The 25341-nt window shown below is 47.9% G+C and overlaps 9 protein-coding genes across 10 annotated transcripts; 4 read left to right on the top strand and 5 right to left on the bottom strand.

Moving 5' to 3' along the window:
- The first annotated feature begins 1459 nt into the window (after positions 1–1459).
- SPPG_07006 lies at positions 1460–3162 on the top strand. Of its 2 annotated transcripts, XM_016755183.1 has the most exons (5): positions 1460–1650; positions 1717–1941; positions 2019–2219; positions 2284–2576; positions 2960–3162. In XM_016755183.1, the coding sequence occupies exons 1-5, from the start codon at positions 1569–1571 to the stop codon at positions 2975–2977; spliced, it is 819 nt and encodes a 272-aa protein (XP_016605570.1). In that variant the 5' UTR covers positions 1460–1568; the 3' UTR covers positions 2978–3162. The 2 variants fall into 2 exon arrangements, with proteins under 2 accessions (XP_016605570.1, XP_016605571.1); XM_016755184.1 differs by lacking the exon at positions 2960–3162 and having other exon boundaries at positions 2284–2931.
- Positions 3163–3612: 450 nt separating this feature from the next.
- SPPG_07005 (uncharacterized protein) lies at positions 3613–12072 on the top strand. The gene is made up of 26 exons (XM_016755182.1): positions 3613–3802; positions 3973–4067; positions 4140–4202; positions 4274–4532; positions 4615–5180; positions 5241–5382; positions 5452–5459; positions 5529–5621; positions 5681–5752; positions 5815–5982; positions 6049–6132; positions 6192–7058; positions 7120–7155; positions 7223–7663; positions 7732–7815; positions 7884–7967; positions 8026–8104; positions 8168–8860; positions 8920–9142; positions 9216–9402; positions 9474–10169; positions 10234–10306; positions 10386–11431; positions 11508–11591; positions 11662–11752; positions 11809–12072. Exons 1-26 carry the CDS (start codon positions 3799–3801, stop codon positions 11982–11984), a joined length of 6414 nt encoding a protein of 2137 aa, XP_016605569.1. The 5' UTR covers positions 3613–3798; the 3' UTR covers positions 11985–12072.
- A 26-nt stretch (positions 12073–12098) lies between these two features.
- Positions 12099–13005, bottom strand: SPPG_07004 (uncharacterized protein; the record flags this gene model as incomplete). The annotated part of the gene is made up of 7 exons (XM_016755181.1): positions 12099–12161; positions 12229–12345; positions 12409–12434; positions 12495–12512; positions 12576–12633; positions 12702–12795; positions 12854–13005. The coding sequence occupies 7 exons, from the start codon at positions 13003–13005 to the stop codon at positions 12099–12101; spliced, it is 528 nt and encodes a 175-aa protein (XP_016605568.1).
- Positions 13006–13178: 173 nt separating this feature from the next.
- SPPG_07003 (uncharacterized protein) lies at positions 13179–15968 on the bottom strand (the record flags this gene model as incomplete). The annotated part of the gene is made up of 4 exons (XM_016755180.1): positions 13179–14215; positions 14282–14328; positions 14407–15241; positions 15302–15968. The coding sequence occupies 4 exons, from the start codon at positions 15966–15968 to the stop codon at positions 13179–13181; spliced, it is 2586 nt and encodes an 861-aa protein (XP_016605567.1).
- A 267-nt stretch (positions 15969–16235) lies between these two features.
- Positions 16236–18248, top strand: SPPG_07002 (uncharacterized protein). Its single transcript, XM_016755179.1, has 6 exons — positions 16236–16582; positions 16651–16756; positions 16828–16956; positions 17016–17094; positions 17156–17304; positions 17380–18248. The coding sequence occupies exons 1-6, from the start codon at positions 16291–16293 to the stop codon at positions 17435–17437; spliced, it is 813 nt and encodes a 270-aa protein (XP_016605566.1). The 5' UTR covers positions 16236–16290; the 3' UTR covers positions 17438–18248.
- On the bottom strand, positions 17347–19711 carry SPPG_07001 (uncharacterized protein). Its single transcript, XM_016755178.1, has 5 exons — positions 19337–19711; positions 19118–19277; positions 18940–19056; positions 18429–18867; positions 17347–18356 (listed from the first exon to the last, which is right to left on the bottom strand). Exons 1-5 carry the CDS (start codon positions 19447–19449, stop codon positions 17578–17580), a joined length of 1608 nt encoding a protein of 535 aa, XP_016605565.1. The 5' UTR covers positions 19450–19711; the 3' UTR covers positions 17347–17577.
- A 42-nt stretch (positions 19712–19753) lies between these two features.
- Positions 19754–21735, top strand: SPPG_07000 (homoserine O-acetyltransferase). The gene is made up of 8 exons (XM_016755177.1): positions 19754–19854; positions 19920–20100; positions 20159–20332; positions 20396–20474; positions 20541–20676; positions 20760–20785; positions 20850–21264; positions 21331–21735. The coding sequence occupies exons 1-8, from the start codon at positions 19848–19850 to the stop codon at positions 21600–21602; spliced, it is 1290 nt and encodes a 429-aa protein (XP_016605564.1). The 5' UTR covers positions 19754–19847; the 3' UTR covers positions 21603–21735.
- A 15-nt stretch (positions 21736–21750) lies between these two features.
- SPPG_06999 (uncharacterized protein) lies at positions 21751–23151 on the bottom strand (the record flags this gene model as incomplete). Its single annotated transcript, XM_016755176.1, has 9 exons — positions 21751–21805; positions 21864–21960; positions 22034–22124; positions 22183–22240; positions 22302–22345; positions 22411–22539; positions 22615–22858; positions 22925–23007; positions 23119–23151. The coding sequence occupies 9 exons, from the start codon at positions 23149–23151 to the stop codon at positions 21751–21753; spliced, it is 834 nt and encodes a 277-aa protein (XP_016605563.1).
- Positions 23152–23459: 308 nt separating this feature from the next.
- Positions 23460–24951, bottom strand: SPPG_06998 (uncharacterized protein; the record flags this gene model as incomplete). The annotated part of the gene is made up of 5 exons (XM_016755175.1): positions 23460–23684; positions 23748–24385; positions 24469–24699; positions 24791–24842; positions 24913–24951. The coding sequence occupies 5 exons, from the start codon at positions 24949–24951 to the stop codon at positions 23460–23462; spliced, it is 1185 nt and encodes a 394-aa protein (XP_016605562.1).
- Positions 24952–25341: the final 390 nt, after the last annotated feature.

The following is a 25341-nucleotide window of genomic DNA, read 5'->3' as shown; positions in this document are numbered from 1 at the left end:
ATTTTGGTTTTGGGTCTTGCTGCTCGGATTAGGGGAATGCAAGTAACTCACCCGACGACATTGCCGCGTCTCCCGCGAAAAAGGCTTCCTTTAGTGCAAGAAGCATCTCTCTAATAGCCAAGGACGACGCCAGCGGTCCCAATTCATCTTGGATAAGTTTAAAGGGCTTTTCAGTCGTTTGCTATCCCACTGCTTGCGATTGGAGAGTTGTACGTACTCCGGATGGCTACGCGAGGAACACGTATGAATCTTCCAGCCGCTCAGGCCAAGTTGTGTCAAAGGAGGTTAAACGGCACATCATCCTCTTTATATGAAATGGTGTCGAAAGTGGTATAATTTCATTAACATGCAGAGTCATTGGAATAGATGACATGGGCACTGTTGTGCGCTGGTATTGTGGATTGTCACCTCCAAGGAAGACTCGCTTCACACACGGATTAGCTTGCATACTGCGACGGAACGGTAGTGTACTTTGTATTGACAACCACGATGTGAACTGCCAAAGGGATTATGATCCGTCAATTCCATCGGGTAAGATGTGAGATTTGTTGTGCTGCACGATGAGATAGCCAAGCCTGCCTGCGCATGTCATACTGGCCATAGAAGCAAAGGATAGTCGAAGCAGAGCAGACAGTCACAGGATGTGGACAATGCATTAAATCAAGGAAAGAAACCAGCGCTGACGTTGTTACAATGCCTGCTTTGCAATGTCTCTCAGACTTTGCCGACCCCCACAGGGACACGCAGATGGAAGACGTGCAACGAAAACCAAGACATGAAACCCCAGCGTTCTTTGATTCCTTTTTATTGTTTGCATATCGTAACCCCTAATGCTGTTTAGCGGCCACATTAACATTTGCGTGACAAGGGTCCCAGCGTTCGTTTTCTGCACGTATTTGCCCTTTCCTTGAGAGAATTGGCTTCAACAGGCTCAATAAATACTTTCAAAAAGGAGCCATCATTGAGAAAATAAAAAGTTTGTGGAGAGTTTATTAGATGCATCTGGCATGAACTAGAGGTGTCACACATAATGCACAGGAAAAAGGCGCTTTAGCTGCATATGCCTGAGCGATACGAGCGATCCCCCCAGGGGCAACGAGATCAGGCCCGTGGAGATTCTATCCTGTCTTTTACATGCATCAAGCACACTTGTAGTCCCTCTTTTGGTGGTTTATGGCCAGTCCTCAACAAGTACACAAGAACTGCTGGAAGCAACACGAGCCAACAGCTTTACAAAAAGCTACTAGTATGAACAAAGCAATGTCCACTTGATTCGTCGTTTACCTGCTGGATAACCAACAACAACGTTATCCTCGTTACCTTTTCGCTTGCATTGCCTAATGGCATCATATGAACATAAACAATAAAAAAGAATAATTCCACAATGGAAGGTACGTTACAATGACGTTTACTCACCACGTGAGTTACATCAGCGGTTAGATAAAAGGAAGACTCCGATCGTTTTCCTCCGCCTTGCTTTCCAACTCTTCTTCAACGCCATTGGGAAGGCTGCCAGCAACTCTTCTTCTTTTTTCACTATTCCTTCACGGTCGATATCACCACTCAACATGCCGGCACGGGCACACGTCCTGTATGCAATACACACAAACAACCTGTGGCATCTCATTAAAGAATGTATTTGGGAGTGGGGTACGTTGTGAAGCATGTTGATGCACTTGAATTTTTTGTTAATTCATTTTACACATTCCACCATAGTTGCCGTTGTATTATTGGCTCTCGCTGCTGCACTTTTGGAACTAGTCCAGCCGTTTCAGCGAGTCGCTTTCGCCTCCGACATTTCCATTGCATATCCTCACAAGAATGAAACTGTGCCAAGCTGGCTATTGGCTGTTCTGGCTGTGGGAGTGCCCGTTGTTTTCATATTGGTTATATCTCTGCTATTCAAGAGGAGTGTATTTGACGCTCACATGTCGTTGTTAGGTAGGGCTGTGGTGCGTCATTCTTTTTATTTACCATCTGTTGACTGTTTCACGCTTGTTTGCGCATATACACGCTAGGACTATGCGTTGCTTTGGCATTCACTCTCCTATTCACCCAAGTTGTTAAAATCACCACTGGTGGACTGCGGCCAGACTTTCTCAGCCGATGTAAACCCGTCCTTGTCGAGAATGATCCCCTACGGATGGTGGCGTACTGTACTGGTGACGAAAAGGAGGTCAAAGAAGGCAGAAAGAGCTTTTTCAGTGGACACTCTAGTCGTATGTATCGAGTCATCCACCTTTGGCATCGTTCCTGTAAGGCTGATGATAGTATCGTCATTAGTCTCTTGGGCTGGCCTTGGCTTCCTAGCACTTTACCTTTCACGGCATCTCAATTTTAAACGTGCTCCACTCGCACCAAAATATATCATTACGATTTTACCTATTATATTAGCCTTCCTCATCTCAATATCCCGCGTTGATGACTACTGGCATCGCTGGCAAGACGTTTTTGTCGGCGGAATTGTTGGTGCCATCGTCGCAACCTACAATTACCGATACCATTGCGCGATTATTGAAGACGTGGTGCAACCACACCAACGAGGAGCTGCTGAAACCGACCGGTTGGCTACTGGGGTGAGTCGTGGCCATAATTTTGATGGCGTAGGAGGCGGGGCAATTAGCAATGGGGAGCATATGCAGGGGGCAACCAAGGACGGAACTGGGGAATATGCAATACCGATGGGCCAGGAAAGTCTGAGGAATGATGAGGAAAGAACACCCTCTGTGTCGACTGAACGGTTGAACAGGAATGAAGAGACCTGGATTCCAATGGGTGGTTCTCGCCAATAAGGCTGTCTGAGTATTCAGCTGAAATGGGGCGGTGTACAAGCCCCAGCATTTTCGTGGACAAGTATTTGTATTATAGAATGTACCAATTATGATCTTCTGTTCATTTCTTTTTTGGCAATATACTCGTTGACTTTGCTCCTAATCTGTTTTCTTTCTGACTTTGTAAGAACCTGGAGCAGGTGTAAGCGAGAAATGGCGTCATCGGTTGATGCTGCTGCGGCCAAGGAAACAAAACGATCGGCATGGACATCTTATATTACACTAGAAAGTGGAAGGGCGTGGTAACAAGGCATTGTGTATGTTAGAGTAGGGCAGTACTGGGCAATAAATAGAGTTCAATAGCCCGTTACTCGCACATGCGACGGACAGATTTCATCCCATCGTCATGACCCCGCAAATCGACAAAATAATTTCAATGGTCCCTCCAAGACATATACCGCAATGGGATTCCTCGCTCTCCTGACGGTTCTCATATTCTGCCATTAAGTATAGTTCTTTTTAGCAGTTCATATCCAGAGATCCAGCACGCAAGGGTCGAATGACTACGGCTTGCTTAAGTAAGAAATCTCCGATGCACTTTGAGCATATCCCATATTAACTGACAGCCCAATATGCAGGCCGAGAGACATACTCCCTTTGTCACATCGTCCCATGTGCTCTCTCATCCCAATGGACTATTGCATGTTTCCACGGCACGTTTATGTTGACCCCAATGCAGCGGTTCCGATCACTACTACACGTAACTCAAAAGGCATACATAAGCTAGTGTTACTATTTTGGAAAACTTAGGAATTTTGGCTTATGCACAGGAAAGATCCAGGAAAGATCCAATTCATGTAGTTGACACCTTGGGTCTTTGCTGTGAATCGACTCTTGTCTTTGATCGGCCCATTTTCTCACCCATTTGCTCTTCCGTGGGCCTTCTCTTTTAAGAGGCTGCAGCAAGAGACTTGCTGCCAGGAGTACATAGACAAGCTAAGAAGTAGAAACCCAGTATACAGGCAAAATGGGTAAGCATGTTACCCATCATTGGAGAGAAGCAGATGCGAGCAGTGCTTACCAGCGACTGATTATTGTGTCATCCCCGTCCGTCCCACTATCGCTGTCATCTTTCCGAATTATATCTGATGGATTGTATATCATGCACTTGTGCCTTGATGTCCCAACGTCGCTCCTGTAGCGGACACCGTGGAGGATATGACAACGCTGTCGGAGCTGACCGAGGGGGCAATTATGGAGAACCTAAAGAAGAGATACGCTGCGAGGAAAATATATGTGAGAAGATGGTGACTACGGTGTTTATGTGGCCATGAGCAACCGTTTGAACTCGATTCGTCTCCGATTTAGACATTCACAGGCTCTATCCTCGTGGCCCTTAACCCTTTTGAGAAGATGGACATATATAACCTCGTAAGTAATTGGCGCTATTACCGCCGTGATGCAAACTCTGTACTGATGATACGCACAACAATCATCCACAGCCAATACTCAAGCAATATACACATCGCCGCCACAACGAAAATCCGCCACATATTTTCGCCATTGCCGAGACAGCCTATGCAAACGTACGGAACAGCAAAATCAACCAGTCGGTTATCATCAGCGGCGAATCTGGAGCTGGGAAATCGGAGAGCACCAAAGTGATCTTGCAGTACTTGACCACTGTCACTTCGAAAGAGAGCCAAGAGTCATGGGTTGAACAGCAGATTTTGGAGGCCAACACAGTTTTGGAGAGTTTTGGTGAGTTACACTGCCGGATGGGCCAGTATTTGAATACAGACACATTGGAGTCTCATCATATTCTCCTTAAAATGCTACAAAGGCAACGCCAAAACCGTACGAAATAACAACTCCTCTCGGTTCGGTAAGTTTATTCAAATAAACTTCAACCGGTCCTCCCAAATCATTGGCGCCTCTATCGTAAATTATCTGCTGGAGAAATCACGCATTGCAAAGCAAGCGCCGGACGAACGTAACTACCACATCTTTTACGAGCTAGTCGCTGGAGTAAACGATGCGGAAAGACAGTCGTACATGTTAGAGGCACCAGACAGTTACTATTATCTCAATCAAAGCGGATGCATCGAAATACCTTACGTCGATGACTCCAAAAACTTTGAAGGACTGAAGCTGGCGTTGACTGTGTTGAAGATGTCACCAGTAGATCAAGATGCTCTTTTCCGTGCCCTCTCTGCAATCTTGTGGATTGGAAACATTGAATTTAAGGAGGAAGATAACAAAGAGTCGGTCAAAGTCCGCAACATGGATGTGATAGAAAAGGTTGCCTCACTGATGGGGATCAATGGAGAGCATTTGAAGACCGCTCTGTGCTTTAAGAAATTGGTGATTCGCGGAGAAACATCTATGGTCCCATACAAGCTCAACCAGGTAACAGAGTACAGTGTATGTTAGCGTACTAGAAGGAAGACTACCTAGTGTCGCTCCCAGGCCAATGATACAAGAGATTCGTTTGCAAAAGCGGTGTACGATAGTCTTTTCCAGAGATTGGTGGAGTTCATAAACAAATCATTAACTCCAAAAGAAAAACCGGCAAATTTCGTTGGTGTATTGGACATCTTCGGTTTCGAAGGTTTGTTGTGTAGAGCAATTCGAATTCTAGTGCTCCACAATGCATTAACAATCATCTTTTGCTTTACAGTGTTTAAGGTTTGGCAGTAATAGTGCAAGAAACCGCTCCGCGCACGACGACTGAATCCGTGTTCTTCATTGTCGTAGCTGAACAGCTTCGAACAGTTTTGCATCAACTACACGAACGAGAAATTACAGCAGTTTTTCAATCAATTCATCTTCAAAATCGAGCAAGAGGAGGTATGATGGTTTGAGGCAGCTACTCTGAAAATCCTGGTCGCCCGCTAACTTCTTCATAGTACGACAAAGAGGATATCAAATGGGACAAGATTCAGTTCCAAGATAACGCACTGTGTTTGGAACTCATTGAGGTATAATATGCCGTAGTGACCGCTTCCAAACCGGACCCGCTAATAACTGTCGTCGTCAACAGGCCAAACCCGCTGGCATTCTCTCCCTCCTGGATGAAGAAACTCGCTTTCCCAAAGGCACAGACGACTCTTGGCTAAGCAAACTTGATCAAGCCCACCTAAAGCACCCTCACTATATCAAGGCCAAAACTCAGAAAGGTGTTTTTGGCGTAAGGCACTATGCCGGAGATGTAAGTCGCGGACGGGAACATGGGACGATATCCGCACAATGAGGAGGCTCACTTTTTCATCGACAGGTAAATTACACAGTTGCTTCTTTCTTGGACAAGAACAAAGATGCAATTCAAGAGGAGTTGTATGAACTGGTCCGAGGGTCTTCGGTAATAGAGATGCTTGTCTGCGCACCATGTGCTCACGCATTAATCAGAAATCTCCCTAGGTACCATATATTGCAAAGGTGTTCCCCAAGGAGGAAAAGGACGATTCCGGCAAAGGCCCACGGGGCGGTAAACCAACAGCTGGCACCCAATTTCGGAATCAACTCGTTTCACTTGTTACAACGCTTGCTGCCACAACACCACATTATGTTCGTTGCATCAAGCCCAATCAAGAGAAGGAAGCCTTCCATTTTGATGATGATATGGTCTTGGCCCAGTTGAGGTACTCTGGTATGCTTGACACCATCCGCATCCGAAAAGCTGGATATCCCATGAGGCTCCCATATGACGGATTCGTGCGAGAATTCAAGTGTCTCATACCGGCTGGAATGGTCTACAAAAAGGAGGACGTGAAAAAGATATCTATTGGGATAGCCGCTGAAGCAAATCTTGGTGATGGTGCGTGGCAGGCCGGCAAGACCAAACTCTTCTTGAAGCAAGAGACCCTTGCCGCCATTCAAGACCGTGCGGCACAGGTTTTGAGAGCAAAGGTTGTTCTACTCCAAAAATGCATGCTGGGATACATGTACCGGCAGCGGTATCTCAGAATGCTCAAGGCCGCTAGGGTTCTGCAAACCTACATCAAAGGCTTTATCTGTAAGAGGCGGTACAAGAGGACCAGTCGTGCCATTCTCAAAATACAGGCTGTAGCCCGAGGGTGGTTTGCACGAGATTATTACCGACAGATGCTTGCGGAGAAGAGGGCAGCCGAAAAGAAGGTTGCCGAAAAGAGGATGGCGGAGAAGCGAGCCGCCGAAATAGAATTGGAAGTTCCAGAAGCAACCAAGCTAAGCGATATTGGACAGCGGCGAGCTAGCGTTGGTGAAGCACCAGCGTCACTTCCAGCATCTAGGGAAGACGGTGAAAAGGTAAAGTAGTTTGTATTCCGCGTTGTTAGCTGCACCATTTGACACTGTAGGTGTTATATAGCTTATTGGCTTCGCAAAAGTGGTCAATAAAAAGAAGGTAATGTCCTTGTTTTACCCATGATTTCATCAAATGTCAGAATTGTTGGTCTCACGGAAGCAACTAGGAAACGACCCCTTCGGCACTGCCGACCGACCTTGCGATGTCGGTCACACCAGCTGCCGCCAAAAAAGAAGGCGGAGATATTGATAACCTTTTCGCTTTCCTGGGCGACTTTGACCCAACGAAGCGCACAGCCCTAATAAAGGGGGCCGATGTACTGGCCGAAATGGCTGCCGCCCTCACGGCAGACATTGACTCTCTATTTGACGAACCTCCCCCATCTATCGTTCCCCACCGAGCCGTCAACAGGAGTGTGACGAATCTTGCCGCTCCGGCTGGAAGACAATCGGTAGCTGGAAGACAATCTGTAGGCGTAAGGCCTCAACCTGTGGAACAAAAAGCCACGCCTAGACAGAGCGTGGCGAGCCTTAATGCTTCCAGAGATGATCTTGCGACGGGGACAGGAAAGGTGATGAAGCATAATCCGATCATGAAGGAGAGAGAGGCAAGAAAAACAATAATGGTTGCAATGTGCTGCGGAGGAGATAGCTTATTATTTATTTATTGCTCTAGGCATCTCAAGAAAGTTTGGTTGAGAAGATAGATTACAACTCCCGAGAGTTCTCAATGGAGGTTTACGCGCAAAAGCACCTTGAAGTAAGACTATGATGAACTATGCATTGTGGCAGAAAGTCAATGGTTGACACCCCCCCCCCCCCGCATAGCAACACCTTAAAGCAAATGCATTTGCCACAATTACCAAAAAGCGCCAGACGGTGGATATGCAGGAGATGCTTTCTTTCACAAAGGTTATAATGGTAGCCTTGTTTCCATGATGTGCACCTGATGTAAACCCGCTATCAACAGAACCCTATACCGATGAGTATGACGAAGATACCAAACAAGACAGAGGCTTTGGATCACCTTGCTGTCGACAGCTTTAAGCGTATGATACTGCTTCCAAGTGTGACATGGCATATTGAAGAAAGCTTACCTTTGTTCTCTCTAGTCCTCATGAAGGCCACCGAGCCAGGGGCAAAGAAAGCCGAAGAACTTATCCAAGCTTATATCGGCAATGGTATCCATAACCCAGAGATCCGCGACGAGCTATTTGTTCAGATGATCAAACAAGTAACCCCACCAAAAGAAACTCTACCAAAATCCTGGGAACAAATGATGGTCAACGGATGGCAGGTTCTCACACTGGCCGCTGCCTCTTTTCCGCCGTCAAAGATCTTTGCCAAATTCCTCTTGGGATTTGTTCATAGAACAATTGATCACTACGTTACTCAGGAGAAACATGTAGTGCGAAAGTTGGCCATCGCTGCCGAAGAGGCCGTTAAACGCGTGATGTTGAACGGTGCTCGCAAGAACCCTCCTTCAACATTGGAAATTATCACACTAAAGTCAGGGGGAGTGTTACCGTGTCGATTTAGTCTGCTGGATGGTAGAGAATTGGATATTGCAGTGGGATTGACGACAACGGCCGGGGATATCGTGAAGGACATTGCACGCAAAATTGAGCTGAGGGATTCGACTGGCTGGTCCCTGTTCGAGGTTACTTTGCGAAGCGATAGGGCGGTCAAAGCAACCGATTACATTGCGGATTTCATTGCGGCCTGGGATAAAGACAAGGACCCTAAGAAGAAGGATGCAGGGGGTACAATTCGCAGAAAGAAAGGAGAAACGTCAATGTCACCAGGTACCAAAAAGACCTTCGGAATCCAAATCTTTTATTCTTATCTCTTCCCATTTACGTAGCAATTAACATCGATGCGAGTCTTGTATTGAAAAAACGTGTTTTCCGGAACATTCATGAGGAGGTAACAGATCCTGTAGAATACGCACTTTTATATGCACAAGCTGTCGATGGTGTGGCAAGAGATCTGTATCCCATTACAGAGCGCGTTGCAATGCAAATGGCAGCATTGAGAGCTCAGGTCCTCCTTGGCGACTGCGATGCGGCATCTGCTGAAGCGAGATTGTAAGTGCCTTACTCCCCAGAAGCAACCTTGGTAGTGTGTTTATAGTCGTACTCAGTGCAAATACCTTTCTAGCGTTAAAGAACTCAATGCGTGGGTTGCACCCCGGCTTGTGCCTAATCAGCCTCGCGAAGCATGGGTTCAAGGAATAGTGAAGCAATATCAAAAGCTACGCGGCACAACAGCAGAGCAAGCAAAGGTGCTGTATTTGGAATCTGTGAAAGAATTCAAACACTACGGTGCCGCCCTCTTCCCTGTCAAGGTGTGTCTTCCATTTGGCCTTAATGCGAATTACTCTTCGTCTAATGCACGTCACGCTTTGTTTATCAACAGCATAAGGGCTTCTGGCCCTACAGTGAAAGTATTCTGCTCGCCGTGTTCAATGAGGGCATTGATTTTGTTCATCCACGCACCAATGAAACGATTCTTAGTTTCGCATACAAAGACGTCAAAAGTTACGAGCATGAGAATGGGCTGGTCACCATTATGGCCGTGCCTGCGAGCGACGACGCCGAGTTTGAGTCCACTGAAGTGTATCAATTCTTTACTGATCAGGCCGATGAGATAGTCGGCCTAATCCGTGAATACTGCCCAACTACTGAGTACATGAAAAAGGTGAAAGAGTCATATGTGCAGGATATGGATATAGCTTCGTTACTCCGCGATGTGGAAAAATACAGGATTGCCTTACTAGAGCATGGCATCATGCGAAGACCGGGACCAGATGGTGGTCCTAGCAAGCGGGGTAAATGGTCGCCACTCCGCAGACTGGTTACTACCAGCTCGCGTAACAAACCAGCGACCGCTTCAAGTGGGTTGGACGCAAATACTACCCTGCAGCGCAAATTAAGCACTGGTAGCCGGAAGGCAACAGATGATCAAGAGAGGACAGCATCGGATGAAGGACCGGCTTCTGATGAATCTATTGTCAGATCACCTTCGTTCGCCCAGACACCAGCAGTGGAGGACACTGGAGTAAACCAGGGCAACATTGAAGACTACACAACTGCCGATTGGAGCTTCTCAATGGTATTGTATCTCGTCTGAAGTTCTGGGTGCACGCAAAGCAGTCTCAAGCTATAACACTCCATAGAAACCATTGGTGACATCGCTGATCTCATTGTCAGACCCAGAGGTGGAGGTGTGGGCCGCGGAAGCATCCAACAGTATGTTGATGGGACTACGCATTATCTTTTCATCCTTTGCTTGTTGTGTTCTCATTCAGTGGACAATTTCGCCATTCAGCGCTTCACAGCTTCATCGGCACTGTTGGTGGATTAGTGCCGGATGTCGCAACTGGCAATATCCCGGCACTTCAAGAAATTATAGAAAAGTGCTTAGAGTTACCATACCTGGCAAATGAACTCTACCTTCAGCTCATCAAATATACCACGAACCATCCTGAGGCTGACAGCATGCAGGCCATCAATATGTGGAAGCTCATGTCCATCGTCACGGGTGTTCTTGCACCAAGCGGATGGATATTGGAATACGCGAAGGCACATCTACGGCGCTGCAGCGTTGTTGATATGAAAGCAAAGAAGCCTCGTACGGAAGAAGCCCAACATGCACGACACTGTCTCCGGACATTGCACAAGACCATTGGTGCAGGACCACGCAAGTGCCCGCCATCGAGGGATGAAGCCCTTCAAGCGGCGAAGTTAACTCCAATGCGGATCCGGTTTCATCTTATGGATGGTCAATCGCGTGCAATTCCAATTGAGCCTCCGGACACATGCGAAATGGTGTATAGCGCCCTCCTTGAGAGGGTGAAACTGCAAACGCTCCATGGATTTGCGATCTATGAACATTTTGGAGGCATCGAACGCGCGCTGAATCGGGAGGAGAGGATCGCAGATTCTCTTTACAGATGGGAAAAGATCGCAAAGGCAGAAAATAGCACAGAGCATGTGCGCTTTGTTTTTAAGAAGAGAATATTCTTGGATCCTTTGCAACCCTGCAAGACCGATGCGGAAGAAAAGCTGGTCCGGGCACAAGCATTGGCAGACGTCGCTCGCGGTGTATTCCCCGTGACGGAGGATGAAGGGATCTTCCTTGCCGCTCTGCATGCGCAAGCTCACTACGGCGATGTCAATTACGACGCACCTGTTAACTACCAAAATTTGTGTTCCAGCTATATCCCACAGCGCTACCGCCAAGTTGGCGTAGAAAAAAAGGTGGAAGAAAAGCATATGGAGTTTCTGGGAACGAGTGCTCTACAGGCAAACACAGAAATTTCACAATTTATCCGTTCTTGGCCGTATTATGGATGCACTATCTTCGAAGTTGGGGTAAGTGCAGCTAGCATCATCAACAAAATATCTTCCAAGCACACACCTGGCTGATCAAACTGGGTGCCTTTGACAGCAAAATTATAGCAAGGATATCCCAAGCTCATGTTGGCTGGCTGTTAGTCCAACAGCCCTCCATATCTTTGCTCGGTTTGCAAAGGTACGAACATAAAGTTGGTGGAAGTTCGCGTCCGCTCTGCTCGCTGACTTGACGTTGACTTAATTGGTAGACACCACTGATCACGCACCCGTACAACGATGTAGTGAGCTTCAGCCCATCATTAAACAGCCTGCTACTTATAACAGGAAGTCAGTCTGCAGGTACTTGAAATTACTGATCAATACTTTTATATGGCTCTTGCTAACACGCCGGTCAGGCTCCAAGTACGTGTTTACGACCCCTCAAGCAACGGAACTCGCTGCCCTTATCCGAGAGTACATGGACATAGCTTTAGGACCGCAGCGACGAGCCGCAGGTGGAGACAAGCCCCGCGGCTCTCACCTGCACCTTGCTGGTGGAGAGAAGTCTCGCCCATTCCATTACGCAGGATAAGTTGCGGGTGCCTCAGAGCGGAAGGAAATAGACCGTGCTTCTTGGTTGTATTTACTCGTCATTAATAATTTAAAATCCTATATACACTACGCTCCCGTCAGAGGACCTTTCTCATCAAAGCCAGCTTGGGGCGTGTTCTCCATCATACAAAACCGGTTCGGAGTAAACTTCGATAAACTGGATGTGATGACGGATCAATCTGAATGGTCCTATAACGGGCCATTATGACTTCAATTATTCATACCTCCTGATCTGCTATTCGAATCTTCGTTCCTGCAAATCGACGATATTCATCGAATATCGACGTCATGGACCAGTTCTGCAGTTTTCTAAGACATCCCACCATGCACCCGACTCGATGCTGGAACATGATATCTCAAGGAAACTGGCCAAGGACAGTGCATAATGACTATTTTCAACTCACCGCTCCTTTGTTACAGTGGATAAGCACTTCATCAAGGTGTGTCAATGTAAATCATCAGCACTGCGGTACAAAAATTCATGCCCTACTCGGATGATTTCTGGTATCTTTCATAGGGACGTCCTTAGTTCAATGGCTTTTCGACCCTGCGAAAATCGATGAGTACTAACCCAGCACCTCGACTAAAGCTCCTGCAATTTCCGCTTGGTCTATTTCTCCAAAAGGCTCCTACGCGAACAACAAGCGTTCAGCACCCAAATCCTCGCCAGTAGCATACGTTATCCATGCACGCCAACCTTGTTCCCCGAGATTCTCACATGAAATATTTTGATACCGTATTCGCCCAAAAATGCCAAAGTATCTTCAGAATACTCGTCCTCGCAAAGATACCTAAAGCATACGCATGATGCTTATATAGCACGGAAAGGACGGTCATCTCGTGACATACATGATGGATTTCAATCTCAACTTCTTCAAAAATGGGAAATTCTTCTTATTTGGATAGCCGGAACGATATACACCTGGTGCCACCATGGCAAAATTGAGAGGGGGAACGACGGATTTGTGACTGTCTGTGAGCAGTTCTCCGGAGAAGGCCATGTTGGAGGATCGAAGCACAGCTGGGTCCACAGGCACATCACCAGCACTTAGATGATGCTACCGGTTGCTATGAACGGTAACTAGGATTTCTAAGATCGAAGCTTATTCGTGCGATATGCACAGAAACAAAAAGTACCACAGAAACAGCCATCACTAATCTATGCTTGGTGCGTCTATGATGGCGATAACGCTTGTACTAACTGCTCAACAGATTCGTCCTCAATTTTCTTTCCTCTGCCAGACTTACTCTCCTTCCCCCACGGACCTGCCAGCAGGTGTTTAACGTTGCCGACGAAGAATGCTCGTGGATATTGTGGTGGCCCACCAAATAGGCCGTTCCTGTCAAGTAATGAGCGCTCAATTACCTCTGGATTTATCTCTGGATGCTGCCGCTCGAATTCTTGCAACGGGAGAAATCCCAGCCGTTCCAGCGTATGTTGAACTGCTTGCAATCGAGCAAACTCTTCGAACACAGGTAAGCCAAGGATACTGATGGGTGGTGGTGCCTTAGAAGGATTTGCCGTTGCCATAGCTTCCCGATCCGCAACGCAACGCTCCATGACACGGCGGCACATTCGAAAAATGATGCCGCCTGTTGTAAATTCGGTGTTCAAAGCTTGAAGTGCAGCGAGTCGCAAACATCCTGCCTTCATGTCCCACCACATAATCAGCATTGCTACCATCTTCGTTGGGTGCCCATTTTCTTCCCTATCAGGCGCCCTACCAGCTGTCCTCCCGCTTGCGCTACCAGCGAAATCGCCCTCACTGGGTTCTTGACGTCTTGAAGTTGCTCCTTTGGTGCCCCGCTCTTTTCTCAAATGTCGTGACACCCGCTTTATCCATGCCGCTCCGAAGTACCTTCGCAGCCCATGAGACTGTTCCATATCAGGACCCAAAACAAAGTCCCGTAGGCTTTGGCATCTTAAGGCTACGCGATATTGTAGCTGCTCGAAAGTTCCCAACTCGTTAGGAGGATCAAGTTCCATCACCTCGGGTATCGCCAGTCGATGGAAATACATGCAAGGAACACACTTGTCAATGTCCCTTAACACAAGACTTCTGTCTTCCGGATTTGCTGATAATGACGACGGTACGAGCCACTCTTGAAAATGGATTGGTGTTGATCCTATGCGAACATGAGGTAGCCTGCACGTCCTCCGCCCTGGCTGGAAAAGGCCTAGCGGTCTCCATTTTCCAGTTCGATATTTGCCTGACACAGTGCCACCTTATGAGAAATTTCTGGCACTAATATCAATACACGACGCATTATCCTTACCGCCTCCTCCACACTCGGTACAAAGAGCATACTTGTTTCGGCAGTTACTATATTCAGTATGGAACAATATAAGATACGGGAACGATCAACCGACCGGACACCGCCAATGCCAGAATACATCGTACCTGCAAATGATTTCAACTCCGAAGTCCGGATCGCTGTTTGGGTCCTTTTCATGCTCCTTACCTACCAGCCTCACACCACCTATCGCCACCTGGCGCTTACACACCTCACACGCCGCCCTTTCGTCCTCTTTGGAGGCACTCGTTCGCTTGCGTGAACCAGGAACAAGTGCGGATGTGTGAGCTGAACTGGATCTTTGGCCTGTGCCATTATCACATCCTCCACAGTCGCAACACAGAACGTCAATTCGATATGTGGTATTTAGGGACACATCATTACCATGTAGCAGATAAATTGCCACTAGTTTTCCACAACGACGACATCGAGCCTCTTCCTCAACTATCTGCTTCTTTTTCCGTTGATTGGTGGACGAGGCAGAGTGGATGCGTGACGATTGCGATGTTGGGGGCGATGGGTGTACCAACTTGGGCGGAAGCTCAGGAGATTCCGATGTGTCAGGGGGGCGATACTGTTCAAGTGATGCTCGGTCCCGAGCGGGAGAATCCCTTTCGCGTGCTAACTGGTATGACACGGGTAGTGTTGTTCCCGCTAGAGGAGAAGCGCGCAGCGCGGGATCGGCCGTTACTGCTGTTCTTGTTGGTAAATTCTCCATTGCTAGGTAATATTCATTTGTGCGTGGCATGGCAGTATGTCCGAAGTCTTCTAGACCAAATGTAAACAGCGCATGAAGGCTATCATTCCAGTGATTCCGGTTATAACGCGCTGTATAAGTGTTTGAATAAGGATCTGCAGCCGAAAATGTCTGATTTCCGTAATTGTACGGAGCCGCGAGTCCATAGGATGTGGTAGGATCCATCACAGTGGGCTGACCGGCTCCTAATGTGGATTCTGGTTATATCTCCTGCACTATGAGTCCGAATAGTAAAGAAATCTGACCTTCCACCGGAGAAACCAAACTGATCGCCTTCGTAGAAACGCCAGACAAAGCGTCACTGTTGCCGACAGTCACAGGAGAGTTAATGTGGAAATGCCCTTGAACTGGCACTTCTCCGGTGGCACTCTGTGTGACTGCAGTCATCAAGTTCGTGGCGTTGTTTGACGGAGCAGAGAAGGTAGCCCGGGATGTAGCTGACCATATATCAGATGATGTCTGGCTCGTAGGGGGCGTCGCAGGCTCAAGAAACGGTTGTGAGCAAACGGCAGAGTACGAGATTCCTGTAGTACTTATGACATCAGGGTATTTCTCATCCTCGCGGTTTAGTCTGCTCGGCGAATTGAAATTCCACTCATGTGCGCGAGGTTGGCGAAGGGATTTATCGAGTCCAGCGCTTTGATTATCACCTGGCACCGTCGACACCCCTGAAGAGTTGCGGGTTCGCGACAACTCCAAGTCCAACTCTTTTGATCTGACGTCCAAAGCTAGCGCCTGCGATTGTGCCTCATTATTCTGCAATCGCAGCTCCAGAGCTCGTATTTCGGCGTCCCGAGCAGCACGAATTTCCTCGGCGAGACGCAGGGCAGCCGCCAGAGTCTCCGGATTCGTATCAATGGCAGCTTTCTGCAATATGGTTTGCAAAAGAGATTCCATCTCGAACCTTTGCATTCAGTAGGAGGAGCCAATTACGTCACAACACACTGTCGCGCTCACGCAACTAGAGTTTATCACAGCCTATCGAAAAGAAAATTTGGATGCTTGCGACAATGGAATGTAGAAGGTATTGGAACGGTTAACGCCATACAGAGGTAGAGCATGACCCCGTCGCTGGTTCACCCGGTGCTCCTGATGGCCAGGCCAGGGATCGTCAACAGCAGGTGCAAGCCGATGATGACTCATCGGCTTACCCCATCAACGATTACTTCGACTCTGCTACCGACTCTGATACTTGGATCAACCCAAATTGGAGCATAGCATCAGAGGGCAGACAATGCTCTCAATACGGCATGGGTCGTGGATGCCAACTCTCCATCAGCAGATACAAGCTCTTGTAACCGCTCAGAGTGCTTCACGCTCAGGATCTACGAGTCACCCTCTGCACCAACCACTTGCGCCCAACTCGGACAGTTCTGCAGGAAAAAACGTCCAATGTTCTCTACACGCCCATCTCCCACATTCTGTCCTTCCAAAGCTCTTTGAGCGCCTGGTTGGGCTGTGCGGAGCAATTGACTTTGACGAGAGCCAAAACTTATGGGAACACGAGATTTCATTCATTCCAGAAGGTACGTGAGCGGCCTACACAATATATTTGCCGTGTTGGTGATGGGAGCGCGAAACTGCCCTCTTACAGTGGAGACGCCTTTTGGACCGGCGCGCAACGATGACACTGTGCTGCGGTTACGTGCGAATGTGTTGGATGACGATGGCAATTTCACAAAACTACATAATCGGAATTGGTACGGGGCGGTTACATCAAAACCCCTGTCCTTCAGTCTTGTGCTCATTGTTGTTTTTCTGTTCATCGTAGGAAGATATGCTTTTTCGGCACACCGGAACTTCCCAAACCTGGCAATAGACGACGTGCTACTCAACGAGTTGTGTATGAGTCAGAAGTGAAGGGTGATGCATTCAGATACATGGAAATGCTAGGCTACAAGTTGGTGTGCTTTCGTTCAGCCGCGCTACTGCGGGGTAGTAATTGACTTTGGCGTGCAGGTTTAATTTTGAATTCGTCCGGAAGGGTTACAATTTCACCTACCGAAACCTTAGAATCGCCATTTTTCGAATATACCACGTAGGTGGAGCAATCCGCAAGAACTTCACGTTGAAAGCGATGGTCACTTACGATCGTCCAGCTTGATACGCGACATAAAGTCACCAGTAGTGTTCCGGTAGATGGTAACGATGACTCGTGGATTGTCGAGGTCACCTCTCCACTCACCAGCGCGGAGGGTGTGCCGACGCTCGTCGACGAGTTGCACACATTCGCTTCTCATGTTGCAGGGTATGTCGCAGCTTTCGCCAAGTAGCGCATTATTGCGTCCGATTCAATATTTCCATTTTTCCCTAATTCCTCTAGACTCGTGACTTTGGTTGTCGTCGACCACGGTGCACTCCGAAATAGAATTTATTACTAAGAGTTCGCACATTCAGATAACTACTATCGAGTTTAGTGCAAAAAGAGCGCAAGACAAGGCGCTGCTCATTTTTGAAACGATACAAATCGCAGGGCGGGTTCCCACCAACAATCACTACATTTCTGCATCAACCCAGTATTCTACGGTTTGATCTTTTCCACCTCTGCCTTGGCTTCTTCCCAAGCCTTGGTGGCCTTTCGGTGGAAATCTCTTTGGGCTAAAGCATAGCTCAGTAACATATTTCTCAAATCTTTCACCTTATCCATCTGGAACCTATCCAGATCCTTTTGTATTTCTTCATTAGCAACCTGCAATTCGGCCCTACATACTTCTCTCTGCTCCTCTATCGTAGAGATGCGATCTTTCGTCCTTGAGATATTGTTACGACGTGTCATAGCAGGATCGTTATCGATGAGAGAGTTTAGAGTTGCCATGATGCCTCCTCCCGTGCTCAGCTGCCGGGTGTGCCCAGATACTCCCTCAGCATTTAAAACAGCTGACAGCCTTTGCGCTTCAGACTCGGACGCTTCCAACTTCTGCAATGAGCTCTGCTTGGAAATCAGCGAATCCGATAGAGTTTCATACTCCACATGCTTCTTATGTCGCCATTTCAACAGCTTCTCGACGGCTTTTGAGAACTGGGTGTACTCCTGGAGTGGCACCGCAAATCCTGTTTCCAAAGCCGCCACCAACTGCGAAGTAGCACTAACCGTGGAGTCAACAGCCTGGCCGACCTGCTCGATAGCATGGGCTAAACTGCTTTCCGATAATGACCACCCATTGTATGCTGCACCAAGTTCCGCGTAGGTAGCGGCCATATCGGACGAGTGCTTAAGCATTGACTTATGCACTTTACGAGTTTGTACAATTTGGGAGGCGAATTTTGCTGTATAATCCTCTGCGGCCTGGAAATGGGAATCTGTTAACATTATAAGGTAGATTAATACATTGGAGATCTGAACGACGTCGGTATTAGTTGCAATCCACTCACCTGGACGCTTGAGAGACCCCTTTTCGCTCACGCTGACTGCCGTATCTCTTTTCTTCAAATAATAACCGAGCCCGGAACTTGACAAAATATCCGCCCAGGTTGCTCCACCTTCTAGGAACCTATGGAAAACATGTTCCTCGCGCAAAACTGGATGTGCCGCGATTCGATTTAAGAACGATTGAAGCATTTTTTTGCGCTTTTCGATTATATGTGGATCTTCTTTGGCCTTCCCAGGTTTGACGGCATAGTCTGCGACCGAGTGTTTTTCGGGAATGGGAGGAACAACAGCAGTTGGGTGCAGTTTTACTAAAAGCTTTCGAAACGCTTCAAATTCTGAATAGCGGTGCTTGCATTCATAGTGCACCGATTGATCGGGGATATCGGTGTGAATTATATACGCGATATACGGTCCGCCAGACATGTCATTGCTCTTTTGCGCCTTCACACAACAGAATTTAGCAACAACATCGTTGCATCCCTGTTACCGATTTGACTAACTCGTACAAGATACCTCGACTATCGTTATTACGGGCTTTGGTAATCGTGACATTTCAACGGAGAACGGTGGCAAAAATGCAGTTGGTGAGAGTGCATGAATGGCTCGATCAAGGTCACAACATGGACCAGCCTATGAAATGTGAATGGAAATTAGCCATATGTCTAAACATAATCCATCCTGTGTTCATTACCTTTTTCCTATTCTCATCCGCTCGACCGAACACGGTACTTGCTGCTAGGGAAGCTGTCGTAACCGGCACGTCATGCTGGGACCCGCCACTAGACTCGTCCTCGCTGTTGGCGGAGTTAGAAAAGTTCATACTGTTTCGCGTGCTATTCGCGGATGGACCACTGGAATGGATTAGGTCAATACACCCGCTATGAAGAACGCCCAGTCTCCCCCTACGCACGTCAATATATCCTGTGGGAAAGCGGTAGATTCCGTATTCCCATGTCCCTTGTCCGCAGTACTGGGCGCTGACTGACGGGTAGCAGAACGTAGCAATGAAGGACCAATCAGCATTCCGCTGCGCCTCCCTCACGTCCCTGTTCTTCAGTACAGATGAGTAAAGTGGTGGGGTAAATAACACGGGTTGAAGGAGACAGATGTTCTTTTCAACGAGATGCCAATACAAAAAGACAAGACAAAATAAGCAACCGTCCAGCACAAGGTCAAAGGGAGCAGTAACAAATAGATGGTATCAGATGCACAGCGAGAATCACCGATTAAGAATTCCGGGCGCTGCGGATGCAAAGCCTGGCGTTCTGCTCGTGCGTGAGTCACGTCACCTGTGATTGACTGCAAGATCTGCTTAGCTGTGATCAGACCAAACCAGGAGCATTTTCACAGCACATTTTGGGGAGCGCTGGTCATCCCAGCAAAGCACATACCTATAATACGCCCATAGCCTGAAAGAGGAGATGACAAGTAAGTCTGCACAGTGAATATGAGGAGCTACAAGGAACCGCTGACGTCCTTTACGCAAAAAAAAGACCTCCGGAACCTCATTGCCGAACAGACCATTGTTCACCTCGATTCGTTTGAGCTTGAGTCCGGCATTACACTTCGGGATGTCCCTGTGGCATACAAAACCTGGGGAAAGCTAAACGCTGAAGGAACCAATGCCATGATTATCTGTCATGCACTATCAGGGTCCGCGGACGTTGAAGACTGGTGTGTGAAACCTCGGCAGCGAAAGCTTCAAACGGGCCTCCTAATTTATGTTCCGTAGGTGGGGTCCATTGTTGGGTCCAGGAAGAGCATTTGATACCGATGTGTTCTTCATTTTTTGTGGGAATGTCCTTGGATCTCCTTATGGCACCGCTTCGCCTGTAACAACAAATCCCGAGACAAATCAACCTTACGGTCCGAATTTTCCTATTGCTACCATTAGAGATGATGTGAGGTAACATCAAGAAATACAACCAATCACCAAGATTCATTTGTATTTACAATCTCGAACGAGTAGACTGCATAAACAGATTCTGGACAACCTTGGAGTAAAACAGATTCAATTCGCGATTGGCGGCTCCATGGGAGGAATGCAGGTACAGCCAAAGTGAACATAGGTAGAAAACTTCAGGTCATCTAAATCCTCTCTTCTTTCCGACAAGGTGCTAGAGTGGGCGTGTCTTGGGGTCGAGTATGTCAGGAACATTGTACCCATTGCAACCTCGGGTCGCCACTCCGCATGGTGTATCAGTTGGGGCGAGGCACAGCGACAAGCCATATATAGTGATCCCAATTACGGTATGCGTTGCGACATCTTGCATCACGCTCCTGGCGTCGCCTTTAGCTAATGCGATCCTTTATCTTGTTGATGCGCTTTACAGCCAATGGACATTATACTGCAGAAAACGTAGGTCGGATACTACTGCTGTAATCTCTCTTTGTTGATCTCATCCTTCTCGTTCATGAATTAGCCACCAAATACAGGACTGGCGGCGGCCCGGATGCAGGCGCTCTTGACATACCGCTCCCGGAACTCCTTCGAATCCCGTTTCGGCCGCAAAGTGATGCCCCCGAAGCCTCTTGATGAACCAACACGAAATCTTTACGAAAGTGCCGCTATTCACCACAACGAAGGCCACAAAATCCGACTCCACCAGTCCAAAGAAGCCGCAGCGGAAGCCGCCAGTGCGATGGCCGGCGAGAATGCACCTCGTGTTTATTCCGCTCAAAGTTACTTGCGATATCAGGGGGATAAATTTGTCAAGCGCTTCGATGCAAACTGTTACATCTCCATTACGCGAAAAATGGACACTCACGATATATCACGAGGGAGGGGAGAATTTCATGAAGTATTGACCAGAATTTCGCAACCGACCTTGGTCATTGGTAATTTTTCATATTCAGTAAGCATGTAGAATTGATCTGGCTTGTTAATCCTTAATAATTGTCCAGGTATAGAAAGCGACGGTCTCTTCACCATTGGTGAACAGCGCGAGCTGGCAGAGCACATTCCCAATGCGGAGCTAATCGTTATCATATCACCTGAAGGCCATGATGGATTTTTGCTCGAGTTCGAGCAAATGAACAAATATATCTCGGACTTCATCAGGCGGAATGGTCAGGCTTTATTCAAAGGAAAACCAATCGCGGAGGTGACTTCTGAACAGTTTACGGTAACAAAGAACAGTGTCTTTGGCGAAGCGGAAGACGCGATGATGTGGTAGACCAGCGCATAGGGTATATAGAGCATGCACAAGCCAGCAAGTAGATTCGCCTATTTATTGAATTTCGATAATGAAACCGAGTAATACCTCAGCTGTTTCAGGTTGACACAAAAGCTACCACATAAAGACGGCACTAGAGCTATTTGATTCAAAGCTTTGATCCCCTCCAGACAGCAGGCGGCGCAAGCCCTGTGTTTGTTAGCCTGAAAAGAAAATTTAGATAGATGCTCCTAAAACATGACCAAAGGTTACCCCACATACCAGTGCCCGCCATCGACTACCAGAATTGCTCCTGTTACCCATCGCGCAGCAGGGGAACATAGGAATAACGCGGCGTGTTCAATGTCTTTAATGCGACCTGCAATATTCGTCTAGTTAGCCAGAGCGAATAGCAGTCAAACGCACCCATCTACAGGATAAGCGATGTTCACCTGCGCTTTGCAAAGGGATGAGCTGGATCATATCTTGGTTCTTGGACTTGTCGTAACTAAGCTTATCGAAGCCAGCCGTTTCCTCGACGGGCTGCACATAATTAGAGAAGCCATGTCTCTGCCACAGAGGATTGGAGTAGAGCACTCACCCCCGGAGCTACGGCATTCACTCTGATGCCATAGTGCCCCCATTCGACTGCAAGGTTTCTACCATCGGTCATTGTCAGCAGTATAGCGTGAACCCGTAAATAACAATAGGTTTACTTACTTCGTCAGCGCGTCGATACCAGCTTTCGCAGCCGCGCAATGCCCCTAAAGTGTTGAATCAGCATAAGAACCCAACAGTCGCAATTCCACCTGTTGCGAGAATATCTTACCTGCAGGGGCATGCCCGTATAATGAAATGTTGCGCTGACATTTAGCAAAGACCCGCGTGTCTCCTTCAAATATGGTAACGCAGCTTTGGACGCGTTGAAGGTGCCAATCAAGTCGATATCAATTACAGTCTAAATGTATCCTCAAGTATTAGATGTACAATCCAATTGGAGCCTGTTACATGCGCTGGGGGTATGTATGTATACCTTGAATCCGTTAGCGCTGATGTTTTCCGCTGTACTCAAAAAATTTCCAGCAGCGCCGCATATGACAATATCGATACGACCAAAGTGCTCGTGAGCCTTTTTGAGGCCATTCTCAACATCGGAAATGTTGCGGACGTCACCGGCTAACGCAATACACTCGCTTCCAGTCGTCTTGGATAGCTCCGCCGCCGTGGTCTCCAATTTCTTAAGTGTTCGGCTGAAAATAGCAGCCTTTGCTCCATGTCTGAAGATATGTACAAGTCAACGTCAATGGTAAGGCGCGCGTTCTCAATGTGCAGCGTTTGCAAACCTCAGGAGCGCTTCTGTCAATCCCTTGCATATTCCGCTTCCCCCACCGGTCACGAACGCAACCTTGCCCTTGAAAAGATCTGGCTGGAATATTTAAAAGTCAGGCATCAGAGCATGCAACCCAGCGATCCGATGCATATGACAAGATTGTTCACGCAAACGCTACACTCTGTGAATAACGCTAATGTACAATACCTGGAAGACAGCTGTTGTCTCGACGACTGACATGATGAATGGGTAACAGGACAAGGACAGAGGCCTCACGCGTTCATCTCACCTTTTGATCTATTACCGTGTGATCCATCAGTAGTGCAACAACTAGTATTTTCACCGCTTCCGCTTGGTTTTGGGAAGCTGATTATTAACTGCACCAGAGACTCTTGCCTTCAACCAACCCATATACACACATTATGCTATCACTATGCAACTAATGATACATGCCCACATCACATTCTCATCGCATCATATAGTTATTTTGATTTCGTCTTTCAGGATCTGCTTTTTAGACACACCAGTCCATTGAGATAGGCGGGGACTCACGCAAATTTATCCAAACGCACAATCACGTTCCGTCCACCAACATTAGTACCATTCACTTCCTGAACGGCGCGCTCAGCCTCTTCTGGCGTGTTGAAGCGGACGATTCCGCATCCTTTTGAGCGCCCTGTACCTGGTTCCGCCATGATATCCGCGTGTACAGGGTTTAGCCCATGGGGACGGAAGAGATCTTTCAAATCTTGCCATCGGGATGAGTATGGGAGCTGCAAGGGACAAATACTCGTCAGTATCACTTGAAGCGACATCAAGTAGTGCCAATTACATACATTTCCAACAAACACTTGGGTCCCAGGAATGTTACTGGACGCATCCGCGGCAAATTTATCTTCTCGAACTTCAATGGTCCGACCCTGCACTTCTCGACCGTTAAGCACCTTGATAGCCATTTGCGCTTCCTCCACAGTAGCCATCAGAACTTGACCGTATCCACGGCTTCGTCCCTGGTTGTCCATTGCCACATCTGCTCGCTGGACGTTTCCAGCTTCTCGGAAAAGGTCCTTCAACTCTTGCCATTGAACTGTAAACGGCAAGTTTCCGACAAACAACTGGCGTCCGGCAGTGTTTCCACCACTCAAAACTGGAGAGAAGCCTCCATTGAATGCAGGTGTAGCAAAATTGGCGTTGTTGTTCACGCGCGGTGCAGCACCTTCGACAAATGTCCTATCCTCCCGAACTTCGATGCGCCGGCCATTCCATTCATAACTGTTGAATAACGACACTGCCTTCCGCGCCTCATCTACAGTACTCATAACAACTGTACCGAATCCCTTAGACCGGCCCTGAAAGTCTTGTGGAACATCCGCGCGAACGACATTTCCAGTTTGACGGAATAGATCCTTCAAATCCTGCCAGCCTGCAGAGTATGGGATGTTCCCCACGTACAACGCACGAACGTTGACATTCCCTGAACAAGGGCAGTTGTTATCAATCAGATTCTGAGCATTAGGCGAGATATAAACCAGTAGACCAACAGGATACGAAACGCACCATTTCCATTAATTACCGGCGCTGCACCGATCGCAATGGGAGGTGTGGCGACCCCTGATGTGCTTGCGACGGCTCTGTCCTCACGCACTTCGATTTTGCGACCGTTCCAATCATAGTTGTTGAAGAGATTGATGGCAGCCTGTGCTTCCTCAGCCGTAGCAAACAAGACCGTGCCGAAACCCCGAGAACGACCAGCAGGCCCGGTGGCAACATCGGCACGGATTACGGTACCTACCGAGGTTCCGCCGTTAGGTATCCATGAGCGATGGGTCTGTACAGATTATGTGCAGACTCCACTATGAATATACACGGCTCTTCTTACCGGCTTCTCGAAACAAGTCCTTCAGGTCTTGCCAGCCGATTATAAAGGGCAACTGCGATATTGACAAATTAGGGTTAGCTGTTCCGGTGTTCACAAAACAGTGATTCCAAGTAGTGCCTCACATTGCCAACGAAAAGTTGTCTACCAGTAGCGTTAGACATCGTAGCTCAAGATCTCTTTCTACCCAGATTGTAGAGCATGAGTTAACAATACAACCTTCCCCCCCCCCCCCCCCCCCACCCCCCGTCGTAGATCCTTTCGCGTCCCACCTGTCTTCCGGCAGCGTGTGCAAAATCTACGGATGCGACCAAAGGAGGACACGACAGGTTTCAATCGTCCTAAACCCCACCCCTTTGCGGCGACGACGACGACGACACGAACCACGACGAGAATGGACTTGTCCTTGACTCTTGCTTGTCAAGTTGCAGGAAGGCGGCTTTGTCCTGGGTTGTGTGAAGGCGCTAACCGTCACGCTGATTGGTTCCTTTCCGCGCGTAGCAACGAGGTGAGTCACCCACGAGCACGCAGCAACAACGAAACTTGCCCATGGT

The sequence above is a fragment of the Spizellomyces punctatus genome (assembly GCF_000182565.1).
Source record: "Spizellomyces punctatus DAOM BR117 chromosome Unknown supercont1.14, whole genome shotgun sequence".
In the NCBI taxonomy this organism is placed as follows: domain Eukaryota; kingdom Fungi; phylum Chytridiomycota; class Chytridiomycetes; order Spizellomycetales; family Spizellomycetaceae; genus Spizellomyces; species Spizellomyces punctatus.
This window is presented reverse-complemented; position numbering and strand designations above follow the sequence as displayed.

Bases quoted from the DNA above. Each gene is read 5' to 3' on its own strand.
- SPPG_07006 (XM_016755184.1), top strand. From the start codon at position 1,569: ATGCCGGCACGGGCACACGTCCTGTATGCAATACACACAAACAACCTG. The intron at 1,942-2,018 runs GTAGGGCTGTGG...TATACACGCTAG, and splicing joins CGCTCACATGTCGTTGTTAG to GACTATGCGTTGCTTTGGCA. The intron at 2,220-2,283 runs GTATGTATCGAG...TATCGTCATTAG, and splicing joins TTTCAGTGGACACTCTAGTC to TCTCTTGGGCTGGCCTTGGC.
- SPPG_07005 (XM_016755182.1), top strand. The intron at 5,983-6,048 runs GTAAGTCGCGGA...TTTCATCGACAG, and splicing joins TAAGGCACTATGCCGGAGAT to GTAAATTACACAGTTGCTTC. The intron at 10,307-10,385 runs GTATGTTGATGG...TTCGCCATTCAG, and splicing joins GGCCGCGGAAGCATCCAACA to CGCTTCACAGCTTCATCGGC.
- SPPG_07002 (XM_016755179.1), top strand. From the start codon at position 16,291: ATGCTCTCAATACGGCATGGGTCGTGGATGCCAACTCTCCATCAGCAG. The intron at 17,095-17,155 runs GTAGGTGGAGCA...ACGATCGTCCAG, and splicing joins CCATTTTTCGAATATACCAC to CTTGATACGCGACATAAAGT. The intron at 17,305-17,379 runs GTATGTCGCAGC...TAATTCCTCTAG, and splicing joins TTCGCTTCTCATGTTGCAGG to ACTCGTGACTTTGGTTGTCG.
- SPPG_07001 (XM_016755178.1), bottom strand. From the start codon at position 19,449: ATGCTGATTGGTCCTTCATTGCTACGTTCTGCTACCCGTCAGTCAGCG. The intron at 19,057-19,117 runs GTAATGAACACA...CACATTTCATAG, and splicing joins CGGATGAGAATAGGAAAAAG to GCTGGTCCATGTTGTGACCT. The intron at 18,868-18,939 runs GTATCTTGTACG...TGTTGTGTGAAG, and splicing joins CCGTAATAACGATAGTCGAG to GCGCAAAAGAGCAATGACAT.
- SPPG_07000 (XM_016755177.1), top strand. The intron at 20,101-20,158 runs GTGTGTGAAACC...TATGTTCCGTAG, and splicing joins TCCGCGGACGTTGAAGACTG to GTGGGGTCCATTGTTGGGTC. The intron at 20,475-20,540 runs GTACAGCCAAAG...CTTTCCGACAAG, and splicing joins GCTCCATGGGAGGAATGCAG to GTGCTAGAGTGGGCGTGTCT.